The 15,251-nt window shown below is 52.7% G+C and overlaps 1 protein-coding gene across 2 annotated transcripts; it reads right to left on the bottom strand.

Annotated features, from left to right (window-relative positions):
* Nucleotides 1–1,777: 1,777 nt before the first annotated feature.
* ARRB2 (arrestin beta 2) lies at nt 1,778–10,417 on the bottom strand. Of its 2 annotated transcripts, none has more exons than XM_060080930.1 (15): nt 10,324–10,417; nt 7,414–7,444; nt 6,711–6,771; nt 6,554–6,598; nt 6,126–6,322; nt 5,783–5,842; nt 5,335–5,402; nt 5,066–5,201; nt 4,634–4,718; nt 4,253–4,325; nt 3,821–3,958; nt 3,082–3,165; nt 2,836–2,915; nt 2,667–2,757; nt 1,778–2,373 (listed from the first exon to the last, which is right to left on the bottom strand). In XM_060080930.1, the coding sequence occupies exons 1-15, from the start codon at nt 10,344–10,346 to the stop codon at nt 2,280–2,282; spliced, it is 1,266 nt and encodes a 421-aa protein (XP_059936913.1). In that variant the 5' UTR covers nt 10,347–10,417; the 3' UTR covers nt 1,778–2,279. The 2 variants fall into 2 exon arrangements, with proteins under 2 accessions (XP_059936913.1, XP_059936914.1); XM_060080931.1 differs by having other exon boundaries at nt 2,667–2,721.
* Between the last annotated feature and the right edge of the window lie 4,834 nt (nt 10,418–15,251).

The raw sequence follows: 15,251 nt of genomic DNA, 5'->3' as shown, positions 1-15,251 counted from the left end.
ATATTCTCCTAGCTGCATTATTAAGGAAGAAAAGCAAGGTGGAGAAGAGTGTGCATAGTGTGCTACTATCTGTATTTAAAATAAGGGGGAAATATGTTCATATGTGTATGACTGTGTCCGAAGAATGTCTTTGGAAGAGTAATCAAGGAACTGCTGATAATGATCGCCTCTGGGAATGAGAAATGGGAGGCTGGGGATCAGGGGCAGGAGGGAGTCTTCTGTTCACTCTTTACTGTTTGGATTTTTTTTTTTTTAAGCCATGTGCTTATTGTACTTAAAAACATTAAAAACGTGAAAAGCTAAAAGAAAAAAGGCATTGTTTCTCAAAGCGTGTGCTAATTCAAAATCCCGATTCATGGATTCTTCCTGGGATCGACTGAATCAGAATTGGGGAAGGTAGAAGCCTGGGACTCTGTGTCTTTATCGCGTACCCCAGAGGATTCTGATTCACCTGAAAAAGTTTGAGATCCACGGGCCAAGGGCTCAGAGGTCAAGGAGCAGGTTCGTGGTTGTTAGAGGGATGATGACGGTTCCTTCACATGAAGAAGACCAGGGCGTGCCAGGTAGGCTGCTACTGTGGAGAGGTAAGCAAGGTCATTGGCATTTTGGCAGCACTTAAAGCCTGTGGGTAAATCATGATTTAATTAGATGTCATGAGCCATAACATAGACTCAAGGCCTGTATGAGCAGCTCCATTTGCCTCACCAGCCTCATCTGGAACTACTTTGCCACTGGCTGTCTCTGTCCCAGTCCCTCTGGCCTCCTTCAGTCTCTGAAATGCGCTCTGTTCCCTCCTGCCTTCACACGTGGTGTTACTTTTGCCTGGGATACTGGAACTCCTCCTCATCTTCCAGTACTCTGCTCAAAGGTCACTAGCTCCAGGGAAATCTTCCAGCCCTAGCCTAGGTCAGAACTCCCTAGCTCCTGCATTTCTCCTTTGGAGCACAGATACTGCAATGCTTTGATGTTTGCTGCGGTCACTGCCAACCCTATACTATGCCTGGCATATAATAGGCGTTTAAATCAAGATTGTTCATGGAATGAATGAATGAACCTCAAGAGAAAAAGGAGAAAGGTTGGGCTACAGGAATGGGAGTGGGTGGTGGGGTGAAGGATGTCAGTGGAGTACTGCTAACTCCCTGCAGCCTAGCCTGGGGCTTTGGCCAAGCCTCTGGGAGTCTCTGATGGACGTCAGAGGAGCAGCAGCAGTAGGATGTAGCTTCTTGGACTTGTCCACAGCAGCATGACTCCCTTTGGCTGCCCAAAGCCTCGGTGTCTGTGTTACAGTGTAAGGACCAGGCTCCACAGAGATGTGTGTCGTGTGGCTTCTGCCTGCAGCCGTGGTGCTGCTGAGCCCCAGGAGTGGACAGCTTGAGCAACCATGAAGAGCAGTGGAAACGAACACACTCCGTCACGACAGGTCACCATGAGATCGTGTGTATCAGCCGCAACAGGGAAGGGCCTGCCCTGCCCACCTCCCAAGAGCATCTAATCTGCAGGGAAGTGAGTTATTATTCCCTCCGTAAATGAGTGAGTTTACTTTGTGGCTTTATCAAACTGTACCTTTGAGTTGGGACAGACCAAATCAAGTTTCCATGTTTACCCTGGACCTCAGGTACAGCTCAGCCATTCAGTAAACGTTTACTGACAGCCTGTAGGCCAGGTGCCATGTGGGTGCAGAGAAGAGATTGCGTCCTCAGTCACAGCTAATAGTCATGGGTACGCACACTATGTGCTCCTTAAACGCTGTATAGAAAACACACACGCTCATGCCTATTAAAAGGTTTATTTTCTTCTTTATGCTCAGAAGCAAAGAACTGGCCTTGCCCCCCAAAGGGTCTCATCCTGAAGGAATGGGAGGCAGAGATAGTGACAGGAGGGGGTGTTGGTGTGAGGTTGAATGTGGGAGCTCTTTCCCCCTCTTTCCCTACTATCCTCTTCAGTGTCCCCCTCCAAAAAATTTAGGTACAAACCCAGCTTGGCACCCACTGGGGGGCTGGGGAAGCACAGCCGTAGTCAAAAAATTAATGCCCACGATCCACAAGAGATGGGTCCAGTGTGTATCTGGTGGAGGATGGGGGAGGGAGGGAGGGGAGGGGTTGGTTGAGGAAGCCGCTGGGTGGAGGGGAAAGGAAGAGAGGCTGGGATCCCCCCCAGTGACAGTGGGGGTCTTGGTCCTGCCCCTACGTCTCCCAGCACCATCCACTCCCTTCCTCCAGCCGCCCTTCCTAGCAGAACTCGTCCAGCACCATCCGCTCCCTTCCTCCAGCCGCCCTTTCCTAGCAGAACTGGTCATCGTAGTCCTCGTCCTTCATCCCCTTCAGCCGAAGCCGGGCAAAGTCCTCAAACACGATGTCGTCATCTGTGGCATAGCTTGGTGGTGGAGAGGAGGGGTGAGGCGAGGGCTCCAGCCCTCCTTCTCCACCGCCCACTCCCCTCCCGGAGACAGAGGTGCTGGGGCAGCCATGGGGCTGGAGGTATTTGCAAGAAGGGACAGAGAAGGGGAGGTAATCGGCTGCTCACATGGCCAAGTCCTCTCGATTGGATGCTTCAACCATCCCTCCCCCAAAAGAGAAAAACAATGAGGGGCAGAGGGTAGGTCTGAAGGTTACAGGAATCTGTCCAAAGAGAGTCAAAGCTAGGAAGGTAGGGGGTGAGTCTCTTACTTGGTATCAAATTCAATGAGGTTGGTGTCCACAGGGGCATCTGTTTCAGGAGCAGCTGAGGGGAGGAGGAGAGTGGGGGGGTGGGGGGTTGCTGAAAGGACCGGCTTTTTCCTCCACTGGCCTTGCTTCAGGCCTTCCCTTGTGGGGCTTTGGCGGGTGGCAAGCTCACCTGACTGGGGTCTGGGGAGGGTGATGTGGTCATGGGGTTTGGGGTGCATAAGAACAAAAGGCAGCTCCACGGAGACATCCCTGGGGGGAGAGAGGGAGAGAGGGAGAGAGGGAGAGAGAGGGAGAGAGGGAGAGAGAGAGAGAGAGAGAGAGAGAGAGAGGCTCAGTGAAGAGATGACACTGCAGCGCCAGAGGAAAGCCCTGTGCCACCGCCCCACCCCCAGGAATCCCCCACCCCAGCACTCACCCGCCTCGAGACACCACCAGCTTCACCTTGACCCTGTAGGACACCAGGATGCCCAGCACCTCCTTGTTGGCGCCCTCCTTAACGCTGCAAGTGGGAGGAGGAGTTGCACCAGAGCCCATTGCCCCGCACCCTAGGCTGGTCTCGTGTAAGGTACCCGGCTGCGTCCTTCCTCTCATCTTGTCACTTCTCTCCAGTAAAAGCCCAAGTCCTTGTGACCCAGCAGCCCTGCACTGTCTTGCTCTCCATCAGCCCTCTGACCTCACTTCCTGCTCCCACGCTGGCCTCAAGGCCTGCTGTGTGTGGTCGTGTACAGAGGCGCCAGTGTGGGTGAAATCCAGCCCACACTTGGCGCAGCTGTTCCGAGAGGCACGGGGCCCGTAGAGGCCAGCAGTGGCTCTGCGGCGCCTCCAGCCGCCTCGGACACACGGGGCCGTCTGCCTCCGCGTCTTGGCGCCTGTCGTACCCTCTGCCCTGAGTGCTCCTCCCTCTGGATTACGCCCCCCCCGCCCCCGCCGTGGCTTTATATCTCCTGTCTCTGCCTTGCTTTTTCTCCTCAACACCGATGACTAAACATGCTATACATTTTGCCATTTATCTGATCTGTCTGGCCTCCATCTCCGAGAATGTAAGAGATGTTTTGGGTCTGTTCTGTTCACCGATAGAGCCTGGCACACACCTGGCGTGGAACAAGTGTCTGTCTCCTGTGCTGCAGGACTCCCCTCCCCCAGCCCCCCCTCACATGGTGCTGGATGCCAGGTTGGTGTCCTCGTGCTTGAGCTTCCCATCCAGGGCGAGACCACGCTTCTCACGGTTGTTGCTGAGCAGGGGGGTTATGGTGTACACCTTACAGAACGTGGAACTGGGCGACACCTGGTCACTGGGGGGTGGGGACAAGAGAACGAGACTCTGGGGGTGCAGATGGGGTGAGGGGACAGCTCCCACCCGCAGCAGCTTCTCCCCGGTCACTAGCCCCTGCCCTCTTTGGGCACAGGTCACAGGGAGGAGGTTGTGGCTAGACCTGCTCAATAAAATGAGCAGCTCAGAGCCACTCAGCAGGAGCGAATGCCCTCGTAAGTGGAGACAGTTCGGGAAGAATTGCCCCCCAACCTCACGTTCCCTGGGCCTACCCTTCTCCCCTGAGGTTGGGACCCAGGGCTGTTGTGCTACTCACTCTTGCTCCATCTGAGCCACAGGACACTTGTACTGGGCGGTGCTGAAGAGGCAGATGTCGGCATACTGTCTCACTGTGGGGTGGGGTAGGGCCAAGCAGCTCCACATGGAGTGCCGGCAGCCGCCCCCCGCCGCCAACTCCAGACCCGGGCAACGGCCCCGGCCCCAGCCCCAGTGCATCACCGCCCCTGCCCCTCTGATGACCTGCACCCTCCCCCTAGCAGTAAACCCCACCCCCATCTCAAACTGGGACAGACAGCCTGAGTCCTTTGAGCCCCTCGGGTCTCCCCACTGGGCTATGTCCTGGGGCTGAGCTGATGCCTGAGGCCACATTTGCAGCAACTCCCTCCCCTAAGACACTTTTCCAACCCCCATGTCCTACCAGAGACTTTGATCTTCTTGACAGTCTTGGTGGAGTTGTTGGTGACGTGGACATTGACATTGAGGGGCTCCCCATGGTAGTACAGCTTTTGAGGGGGGTGGTCAGGTTAATCAGATATTTTTTCACTGGTCCCATTATTAATGTGCCCCCTGACACACACACACACACACACACACACACACACACACACACACACACACACACACACACACACACACACACACACACACACACACACACACACACACACACACACACACACACACACACACACACACACACACACACACACACACACACACACGTTGCTGGGCCTCCTCCCTCTAAACCCAAGCCCACCCCCAGCTAAGGCAGCCTCCTTTAAAAACACCATCCTGACATGTGGCTTCACCCCTCCCCCCCGGGTCTGCAGCAGCTGGGTCCCCACCCCACCTCCTTGTCCAGGGAAGCCTCAAGGTGGAGGGACCGGTCAGACATGAGGAAGTGGCGTGTGGTTTCAGCCGAAGGCTGGGGGCCGGGTTTCTCTGGGGCAAACTGCACCTTTCGGATCACCAGACGCACGGAGTTCCTGGGGGCAGAGATGAGGCATGAGAGGGTCAGTCCTCAGATGCCCAGACACTGGCTCCCGCCTCCCACAAGGGCCTGGGGCTCCTGGGACCCAGAGGGAATGGTCAGACCTGAGGGGAGGTTGCTTCTCTCACCTTTTGTGGCTTTTCTCTTCTAGTGATTTGGCACAGAAGGCTCGAATCTCAAAGTCTACCCCACAGGCCTTGGGAGGGGGAGAAAAGGTCACATCTTACACAAGGCCTCTGCCACTGCCGCCACTCCCTTCCTTCCCACTTCCCTGTCTTGGGCATGGACTCTTGCCCCATCGTGGTCTGAGGAGCGTAGGGCCTGGGTCTTCCGCCTCTGCCTCCCCGAGGCCCGGCCCGGCAGAGGCTCGGTCCTCGCTGAACAAGGTGAGCCCCTCTACTCAGGGCCATGCAGGTCAAGAGCAGGAGGTGTCGCAACTGAACAGTGACCATTCCATACACCCACTGCCATCGGGGACATTTCCCTATCCTTAGTCCCACCCTGACGTCTCCTCCCGCACCCCCCCCCCCCCCGGGTGGGTCCCCTGGCTCTTGCTGGACCCTGTTCCTCCCATACCTTCCCTGTGTCCTCTGGGCCTGGCTGCAGGGTGACAGAGCAGGGCAGGTTCTGGGGTATCTGTGGCAGAAGAAAAGAGTTCAGTTCTTCCAGAAAGCCCCGGAATCTTCCTCCCAATCTCAAGAGGTTGGAGGACTCCTGGAGAAGAGAAAGGAAAAAGGAAGGGGCCCCAGGGGGGAGGCAGAGAGGCAAGGGCTTCCTGAGTGCAGGGTGACCCTGAAGGGGGGTGGGTCTAGGGTCCCTCCTCACTGTTTCTCCCAGACCTGCCTGTAACAGGTGCCTCACCACCACCCCCAACACAGTCCCAGATGCCTTGGTCTGCAGAGGGTGGGGGTGTCCTCACTGTGAAAAAAAAGGGGTGGGCATGCTTGCCCAGCTTCCTCAGCAGCCGGTCCTGCAGGCGGGTGGGGGGCCGGGGCGGGTTGGGCGTTGGGGGGAAGGCCTGGTAGTTGGCGATGAACAGGTCCTTGCGGAAGGACAGGCCCAGCACATCCAGGTCTTCGCGGCCATAGCGGAAGGCACAGGTGAGGGTCACAAACACTGGCAAAGGTGGGCAAGGTAGGGTGGTCAGGAGCCCCCCTCCCGCAGTCCCCCCACTTCCTAGCAGCAGCTGCTCCTTCCTCAGCAGCATAAAACCTGCCTGAATCCTACTCCTGGCTTCCGCCTCGGCCCTCCGTCTCCCCAGGGCCCCTCTCAATGCCAGCCCATTTCATTTCCCCACCTCCCTCTTTCCCTCCCTCCCCTGGGGCCCCTGGACTCGGGGGCCAGTACCTTTGCGGTCCTTCAAGTAGTCAGGGTCCGCTAGCACCACGCCATCTGGGAAGGGGACACGTGAGCTCAGTTCCTGTCAGAGCCTCTCCTCCATTCCTGGTCCCAGGAACTTCCTCCCCTCTTGGGGCACATGATGCCACTTTCTGGGTACACTTACCCACGGGATCCACTTTGTCCAGGTGATCTACAAAGTCCCGCTTGCCCAGGTACACGGTGAGCTGAGGATGCAGAGGGGTCACAGGGAAGACTGGGTAGGCGGCTGGCAGGGCTTCAGAGCCCTCAGAGGCGGCTGCCCTGACCCTGGTCTTCCCAGGCTGGGGTATCTGATGGAGTTTCTCCTGGTTTCCTCCCAGTAGGGTTGGAAGAGGAGAGTGGAGGCCTTGCCGGACTAGCCAATCTCGAGGCGTTTTAACGGTTCCCTGATATCTTTTCGCACTTCTGAACACCAGTCGGGTGTGTATATGTGTGTGCGTGGGTCCAGAACCTGGCACTAGGCAGGCAGTTAGAGAGCTTCACCGCACGTCCTCAAGGACCTCTGGGATAAACAGGCCATAGCCTGGGGGGATGTTATCTGTTCCCAGCCCCAGGTACCGTGGGTTGGTTCCCAAGAGGGCTCCAGGCATGAGCTTCTGGCCCCTCCCCCTTGGTCTCAACTTAGGGACCCAAACTGAACTGAGCCTGTCCCCACCCAGCCCTGTTGCTGGCTCAGGCCTTTGCGGCAAAAGGGGCTTCAGGAGGGAAGGAAGTCGGCTCTTAGCTGTCACAGGAAGTGGGGAGCTTGGGGTTGGGGATTGTCTAGGGGCAGGCTGGGCCTTGTGAGGGCCCAGGGAGGGTTGGGAGAAGCACTGTGGGAGACTCACCTTGCAGTTGGGACTCGACTTCTTGAAGACCCTAACAAAACAGAAAGGGAAACCCCACTGCCTCCCTCAGACTCAGCAGGGACCCCGGTGCCAGGACCTTGTCCCTCCCAGCCTGAGAAGCAGAGCTCACCCGAGATTCCTGCCTGGAGGTTTTGGGGCCTTACCTAGCCCTACCTGTTCCCACTTCTTCCCAGAAGGAAAGGTAACCAGAGGTCCTTAATACTCCCAGCATGGCAGCCCCTCAAAGCTTGTTGCCATGGCAATGCCCCCCCCCGTAGTTCCCCTCCTCCCATGGCAATGGCCACTGGTTGCCAGAGGAACCACTCAGGCTCTTCCCAGGGGAACCTGAATGGGCAGGTTGCAGTAGTGTCTGTGTAAGGCCTAACTCTCTTTCCATCTCTGGTCTCCACCTCCCACAAGAGCTGGAGTACTTGAAAGAGCAATGGCTGTAAAATGGTTTCTATTATGGGCAGCACCTAAGTGTGACCCTACTCTCCATTAACCTCCAACTGTCCCCATCTCTGATCTCAGCAGCTTAAAAGCTTATTTGTCTTTCAAGGCCCAGCTCAGATATCACCTCCTTTAGAAAGCAGATCCAGCCCAGACTCTGGTCACTCCCTTTTTTTGGATTCCTGTCACACATTGTTTATGCTTTACCTATGGTGTGATAGTGTGCAAGGGCAGTTAGCTGCATATCATCTATCTCACCAGATAGACTGTGAACAGCAGAGGCCTTATTAATTTGGGTGTCCCCAGCACAGCACCAGCCATGAGACAAACATGATGATGCTGGCCAACATTTATTGGATGAATGGTCTATGCTCAGCACTGTTGCAAGTATTTCATGTGTGTTATCTCATTTAACACTCTTAGCAACCTAATGATGGAGGTCCTAATGTTCCTATTTTACAGGTGAGGAAACTGAGGCACAGGAGAGGTCAGTTATTTTACCTAAGGTCACAGAGAGTGTAAATGGTGGAATTTGGGTGTAAACAGGTACTCTGGCTCTTCATCACTAAACTATTGTACTATCCTGCCTCTGTTATTGGCATTAGGTTTGTTGGAGTGAAGGAGGTTCACTTTCCAGTTGCTGAAACAATCTAAGCCTCGACTCCACCCATTGCTGGGAGGGTAGGGAGGTGTCTGGCAACCCCTGTGTCCTGGCCACTGTGGGCCTATTCTTTGCTGCACCATCTTACTCCTCCCAATCCACTCTGCCTCTGTAGTGATATCTGTGAAGGGTCCCCAGGTAGTAGAAATTGAAATCCTGCCAACTGGCCCATCCCTCCTCCAACTCCACCACCCCAGTTTTTGCTATAACAACTTCACATGCCCCTTCTTCCCAGAAGGCCAAGCTGTCCAAAGACTATAAGGCATAGGGTATGGAGGCCCCCAGGTATCCCCATCTAATAAAGAAGAGCAAACACTGGTAAGGTGGCAGCTAGGATAAGCACCCTATCTCCTGTCCCCACTTGGGCGCTGACTGCTGTGGCATCCTCCACCTCTCCCTCCCCTTTGCTTCTAGTTTTCCTCTTTGTCCTAGTGTTTCTTCCTATTAGGAGTACTGGCAGAGGGTTGGGACAGCCACAATCCGTTGGACAACTGGAGTGTGGCTCTGGGGTAATTGCCCTGAAGCAGCTGCAGGGCACCTGCCCTTTGGATCCTAACCCAGCCAGCCTCCTGCGAGCTAGGGAGGAGCAGTGTGCATACTGAGGTTGGTGTGACCAGAGAGGTACCCAGTGAGGGGGCGGGGGGCAGCAGAAGCAGATGCCCCTTCACACTTCCTGCTATTCTCTCCATTTCCTGTGGCCCAGAATTTGATGGGGGTGGGAGGAATTGTGCCAAGTCAGCAGTCCCCCTTTGGTCCATCCGTCCCCCTCCCTGAACCACATAACGGAAATCTGGGGCCTCCCTCAAGTCAGCAACTTCCCCTTTCTCTGTGTTTAACCCCTAATCCAGGACACCAATCCTCCCTCCGATCATCTCTCCAATATCAGTTGACTTGGTGCTCAGAAACCTATGCTTTCCTACTCTACGGGTGGGGAGTGGTAGGGCTGGTAAAATTTTTTTGCAGAACAAGTGACAGATCAGAACCAGGCCCCCATTCCTGATCCTCTCCAGAGAGAAGCAAATAGCCCCAATCTTTTTCCTCTTTTGCTCTTGCTCTCCAGGGACTCAGGCGTTCACCCACTGCCCCCTTGGCGGTGTTGGGTCACAACAGGAAGTGGATTTTGCTAGAGACCAAAAAAGAGAACTCGGGGTGTCAGTGGAAGGAAGGAACCTCGATTGCACAGAAAACATCCGGGGAGTGGATGGCGTGCCCAGGGCAGATACAGCTTCCCCTCACCCCCGGGAAGAGGGGTAAGGCCCAGAATCGGGGAGGGTCGCCAAGCACTCTGCTCCACCAAGATGAAGCTGTTGCTCCTAGCAACCCGGGGAAAGGCAGAAGTTTGGAAGCGGAGCCACCCGGCCCTTGGGACAGGTTGGGGCAGCCCGACTGCCTGTGGGTTACTGGACAGGAGGCATTCCAGTGGCTCGGAACGAGTCTAGGGGGGATCCCCTCCTGGCATCCAGCCTGCTCATCCCCGTCCCCTCGGGGCCGGCTACCTGCTCCGCCCTCCTCCGCCCCTGCATCGCAGCCTGTACCGGAGTCGTCCGGCCCCCACATCTCTGCGAGAACCCAGATGCAGGTTTACTGATCCCCTTCAGCCCTCGCTTTCTGCAGAGGCTGTGGCATGCGTTCCCCTCATCATCCCCGAGGACCTAGGCGTGCAGCCCCGGATGGCTGTCCCCTAGGGACCCAGGAGTCCGACCCCCGGATTCTCTCCCCCGGGTCCCTGTCTGGGGACCGTCCCGGCACCCGCCCCGAGCCACCGCCCACGTCCCGCCGCGTGGCCCCACCTCTCTTACCTGGTCCCGGGTTTCTCCCCCATGGTGCGCGCGCCCGCCGCCCGGTTCGCGGCTAGCTCGCAGCCTCCTAGCCCGCTGCCAGGTCCCTGCTCCTCCCCGCGCCACTGCGCACGCGCGCCCCCGCTCTTTCTCCACTCCCCCCTCCCCTCCTGTTCCCCCCCAGCCTCGGATCCTGGGGAACCGAGGCCAGATGCGTCAGCCCGGATCGCGCGCGCCACGGCGCTGCCCGCCCTCTCTTCACAGACACGCGCGGTGATTGGCTCCACCCGCTCCCCTCCGCGCTCCAGCCCCACCCTTCCCGAAGGATCCCTCGCTGGCGCGCGCTGTCCCTACACCCTGCTCTTCCCGCCCATCTCTCCGCCCCTGCGCACCCGCTTAGGAACTGATTGGGCCTCCTCAAGCGAAGGCGCCCGCCTTCCAAGAGATTAGAGCCCTCTGATTGGCTCCCTGCATCCAGAACCCTGCAGGGGTCCCCTCCCTTTTGTTTGCTGTCTCAGTGGCGGTGGAGGCGAAGGCGGTGGTGGGGGCGGTGCATGAGCTCAAGCACAATCTAGGAAGGAGGATGAGGGGAGACACACGTGGGTGAACGGTTCCAGTTGCGTGATGCTCGCCTATTGCGCGCCTCTCACCCGCTCGCCCCGGAGCTTGTAGACGTCTTTGGCCCGCCCTCCCGCTTCTTTATTGTGGTGTGTCAGCTCCCCCTGGTGTCTGTCTTTGATCTTTTCAGGGTTACTTTTCCTAATTTCTCTTAACCACCCTTCTCCATCCGTTCATCAAAGCTAACATCCATTCCTGCACGCCTGCATCCATCCATGCCTATTTTGTGCTAATCACTATGCTAGGCGATGGGGACCCAGACATGAATTAACATGGCCCCTGCCTTCCTCGTATGGTTGAGGAGACATATAAAGAGGTATTATGATTCTAGGAATGCTATAATAGAGGTTATGACTCAGAAGACAAAGTGACTCTCAGCGCTTGACTGGGGGAGGGATGGAGGCAGTGCAGGCTGTCCAGAGGAGAGGACATTTGAGGACAATCTTTCTGAAGGGTGGGCAGAAGTTGAAAAAGGGTTTTCCAAAGAGAGAGAAAGGCAAGGGGCACATCCTGTTCTGAGGTGTTTGTGGGGTCAGAGGGCAGGAGAGAGAAGGCTGAGGAGGATGGCTGGAACAGGAGTGTGAAGGATATTGTATAGCAGGTAAAGGAGTGAGACAGGGGCCTCCCGTGGAGGAGGACACATGGATCCAGTAGTGGTTTTTTTAAGCCAAGAGGTGGCTTAAAATCTTCCTAAAGGATGAGATTTCTCATTTAGGAAGATAATTCTGGGCAGTGTGGAGGGTGGAGGGAGTGGGGCATGGCTGTTGTAGATGAAAACTAGTCAAGGAGAGATGATAAACAATAGAGTGGAAGGGAGAAAGGGGGCCAGGCTGAAGAGTCATTTTTAGGGCAAAATTGAGCGGACTGGGGGAGGATGATGGATGATGGACATTTCTGGACTTAAGGAGCTAACGTATTCTCCTTCTTCCATCTCTTTCCCCATACTCCCCTGTCTCCCCCAAATGAACTAACTTCACCCTTCTCCCTCCGCTTTTCTGTGTAACAAAAAGTAATGTGCACAACAAGTTTCTGAAATCATCTCTAAGGTTCAAATACAGGCCTTACTAACCAGCTGCCACTTCCCCGCCCCCAGTTCTCCCACCACCTTCTAAGCTCACTCTTCACACCTTTCGAGCTTTAGCTCATGCATTTCTTTTAAACTCATGAATCACTTTTGTCAAAGGGTCATGACCAGAAGGTAATGAGATCTATATTGCTACATATCTAAAGTGATTTTGGAGCTGAAAGGTAGTGGTCTGCATGGCATTAAAGCTACTGTATTTAAAAAAATACTAATATAAAGACAACTTTAGAATATTAAAGAAGGCTGGAAAGAATGAAAGAGATACACCATATAATCATAGTGGGAAAAACCATCATTATAAAGACATCATTTCTCATATTGCCTATAAATTTAATGCTGTATCAAAATAACAGTGAGACTTTATTGGGGGGGGGAACCGGATTCTAAACATTATCAAAAGAATCAACTTTCACATATAGTCAGGAAAATTCTGAAAAATTGGAGTGAAGCAGGCATTTGTCTTACCAGATAATTTGTTATGTTATGATAATTAAAATAGTGTTATTGGTGCAATCATGCTAAAGGTGGCAATGAAACAGAATAGACTGTCCAGATACACACCCACATGGTATTATTTCAAGTCCATGGAGAAATAATGGCAGATTCACTAGATAGGGTTGGGACAATTGGCTATCCATTTGGGAAAAAAGTTATATCTCTCACACCTTAAACAAAATGAATTCTAAATGGTTTAAGATCTTAATGCACAGAATAAAACTATAAAAGTATTAGGAGAAAATACATGAGAATATTTTTATAACCTTGGAGGTTAGGGAAAGCCTCACAAGATATCAGACCCCAGGGCTTGAAATAATAACAGCTTACACTTTATGTACAGTATCTACCATGTGCCAAACATTGTTCCAAGTATTTTACAAATATCAACTCATTTAACCCTCACAAGCCTATGAGTGAATGTTCTACAATATCCCCACTTCATACATAAAGAAGGGGAGGCACAGTTAAGTAACTTGCAGACTCACACAACTTGCAAGAAGCAAAGCTGGTGTTTAAACCCTGCAGTCTAGCTCCAGAGTCTGTGCCCTTAATCACAACACCTTACTTGAAAAAGGCTAAGAAATTTAAAAATAACAAAATAAAAAGGCAAATTGGAAAAAATCCCTTGCAACACAGATAACAGTCAAGAATACATTCCCTCATCTACAAAGAGTTCCTACAAATTAATAAGATGAACAACCCAATAGAAAAAGGGGTAAAAGTTATGGAAAGATAATTAATAAAGAAGGAACACAAATGTCTACTAAACATATGAAGTTACTCCATTTCGCTAACGATCAGGGAAAACAAATTGAAAGAAGGAGATATTCTTCTTCATTATTCAGTTGACAAAATTAAAAAATAAACCTAGTTTTGGGATGATGTATAAACTATAGAACACTGTTCTACATGGTTGGCAGGGGTGTTAATCGATGCAAACTTTCTAGAGGGCATTTTGCTTAGTTCTTGTCAAAATTAAAAAAGGCATTTTCCTTCATCCAAAATTCATTCATTTATTCACTCAACAAATATTTATTGAGCACTTTTTATGTGCCAGGTACTACTGTTCTAGGGGATGAGGATAAAATAGTGAAGATGACAAGACCCTTCTCATGGGGTCTGTATTTTAGACAGAAGAAACAGTCAGTGAGGACACTGTGCCTGGAGGCACAGTGGTTAAGAATCGTCCTGCCAATGCAGGGGACATGGGTTCGAGCCCTGGTCCGGGAAGATCCCACAGGCCGTGGAGCAACTAGGCCCGTGTGCCACAACTACTGAGCCTGCTCTCTAGAGCCTTCGAGCCAAAACTACTGAAGCCTGTGGGCCTAGAGCCCGTGCTCTGCAACAAGAGAAGCACATGCACCGTAACGAAGAGTAGCCCCCGCTCACCGCAATTAGAGAAAGCCCATGCGCAGCAATGAAGACCCAACGCAGCCAAAAAAACAAAAACACAACAGTCGGTGAATAAGTAAGAAAATAAATTTTGGATAGTGCGATGAGCTGTAAAAAAATTAAATAGGGTAATGTGATAGAGGGTGATGGGGGTGAGAGTGGGAACTTCTTAAAAAGGAGCCCTTTCTGAGGATGGCCAGATGGCGTCAGTCATACAGAGTCAAAGGAACGTTTCTCCAGGCAGAAGCAGCAGCATGTGCCAAGGCACTGAGGTGGGAATGGGCTTGCCAGAGGATAGAAAGTAGGCTAGTGTGGCTCAAGGATAGGGAAAGAGAGGGAGAGTGACTTATGTGGTATGCGTTGAGGTCACAGGTGGGTATGGGTCGGATCGTGGGGATTCTAGTAGGCCAAGGTGAAAAGATGGGATTTCATTCACATGATATTTGGAAGCCACTGAAGGGCTTTAAGCAGGGAGTGACAAGAACTGACTTCCATCTGAAAAGACCACTCTGGTTGCTGCGTGGAGAAGGGAGTACAAAGGGCCAAAAGGGAAGCAGGGAGAGCAATGAAGAGGCCACTGCAGGAGGCTAGCATTAGAGGCCAGGTGAGAGAGAATGGTTACTTGGCCCAGAGTGTCACTGGAGATGGAGAAACAGAGAAAAATGAACCCTACTGGATAGTATATTTTGGAGGCAGAATGTCAGGACTTGAAGAAGGATTAGATAAAGTGCAATAAAAGAGGAAAAAAGATGACCCTTGCATTTGAATCTGGGATTTGAATTTTATTAGATTCAAATTATGAAGATTTTGTGTACAAAAAAATGCACAAAAGTATTAGGGTGTTCACTAAAGTGTTTGTATTTAAAAAAAGTGTTTGTATTAGTGAAAAACTGGAGCAGCTGGAAGTAATCAGCAATAGAATTGCGAACTCGTGGTGCGCCCATTTCATTGTACCGCGCCGCTTAAAAAACGGCGTAAAGTTGCCACAATATATATCGAGTGACAAAAGCCAAGTGCAGACCCCGCTCTTGTAAAATATACTCTGTATTTATGTATTTGTGCATAGACTAATATTAGGAAGGTATACACATTACTGGGGGAAGGGCTTGTGGGGGAGGGAGTTTCTCTTTTTACTTTATGCCCCCTTTATTGTTTGAATTTGTATTTGCAAGGCACGTGTATTGTATCATTTCTGTCGTTGTAAATGTAGTTAACAATATCTATGATTTCAGACAACGAGGCCAGCTCCTTAGGTATCAGTGATGCCTAGATCGAAAGTGTCCTGAGATTACGCTACGTTGAAGGCTAGCTTTTGGACTCCGGCGCCTGTAGTCCTGACCACGTGTTCTTTAACCGC

This window comes from Mesoplodon densirostris, chromosome 18, assembly GCF_025265405.1.
Source record: "Mesoplodon densirostris isolate mMesDen1 chromosome 18, mMesDen1 primary haplotype, whole genome shotgun sequence".
Classification (NCBI taxonomy): domain Eukaryota; kingdom Metazoa; phylum Chordata; class Mammalia; order Artiodactyla; family Ziphiidae; genus Mesoplodon; species Mesoplodon densirostris.
The sequence above is the reverse complement of the archived record's forward strand: the minus strand, read 5'-3'. Positions and strand labels throughout refer to the sequence as shown.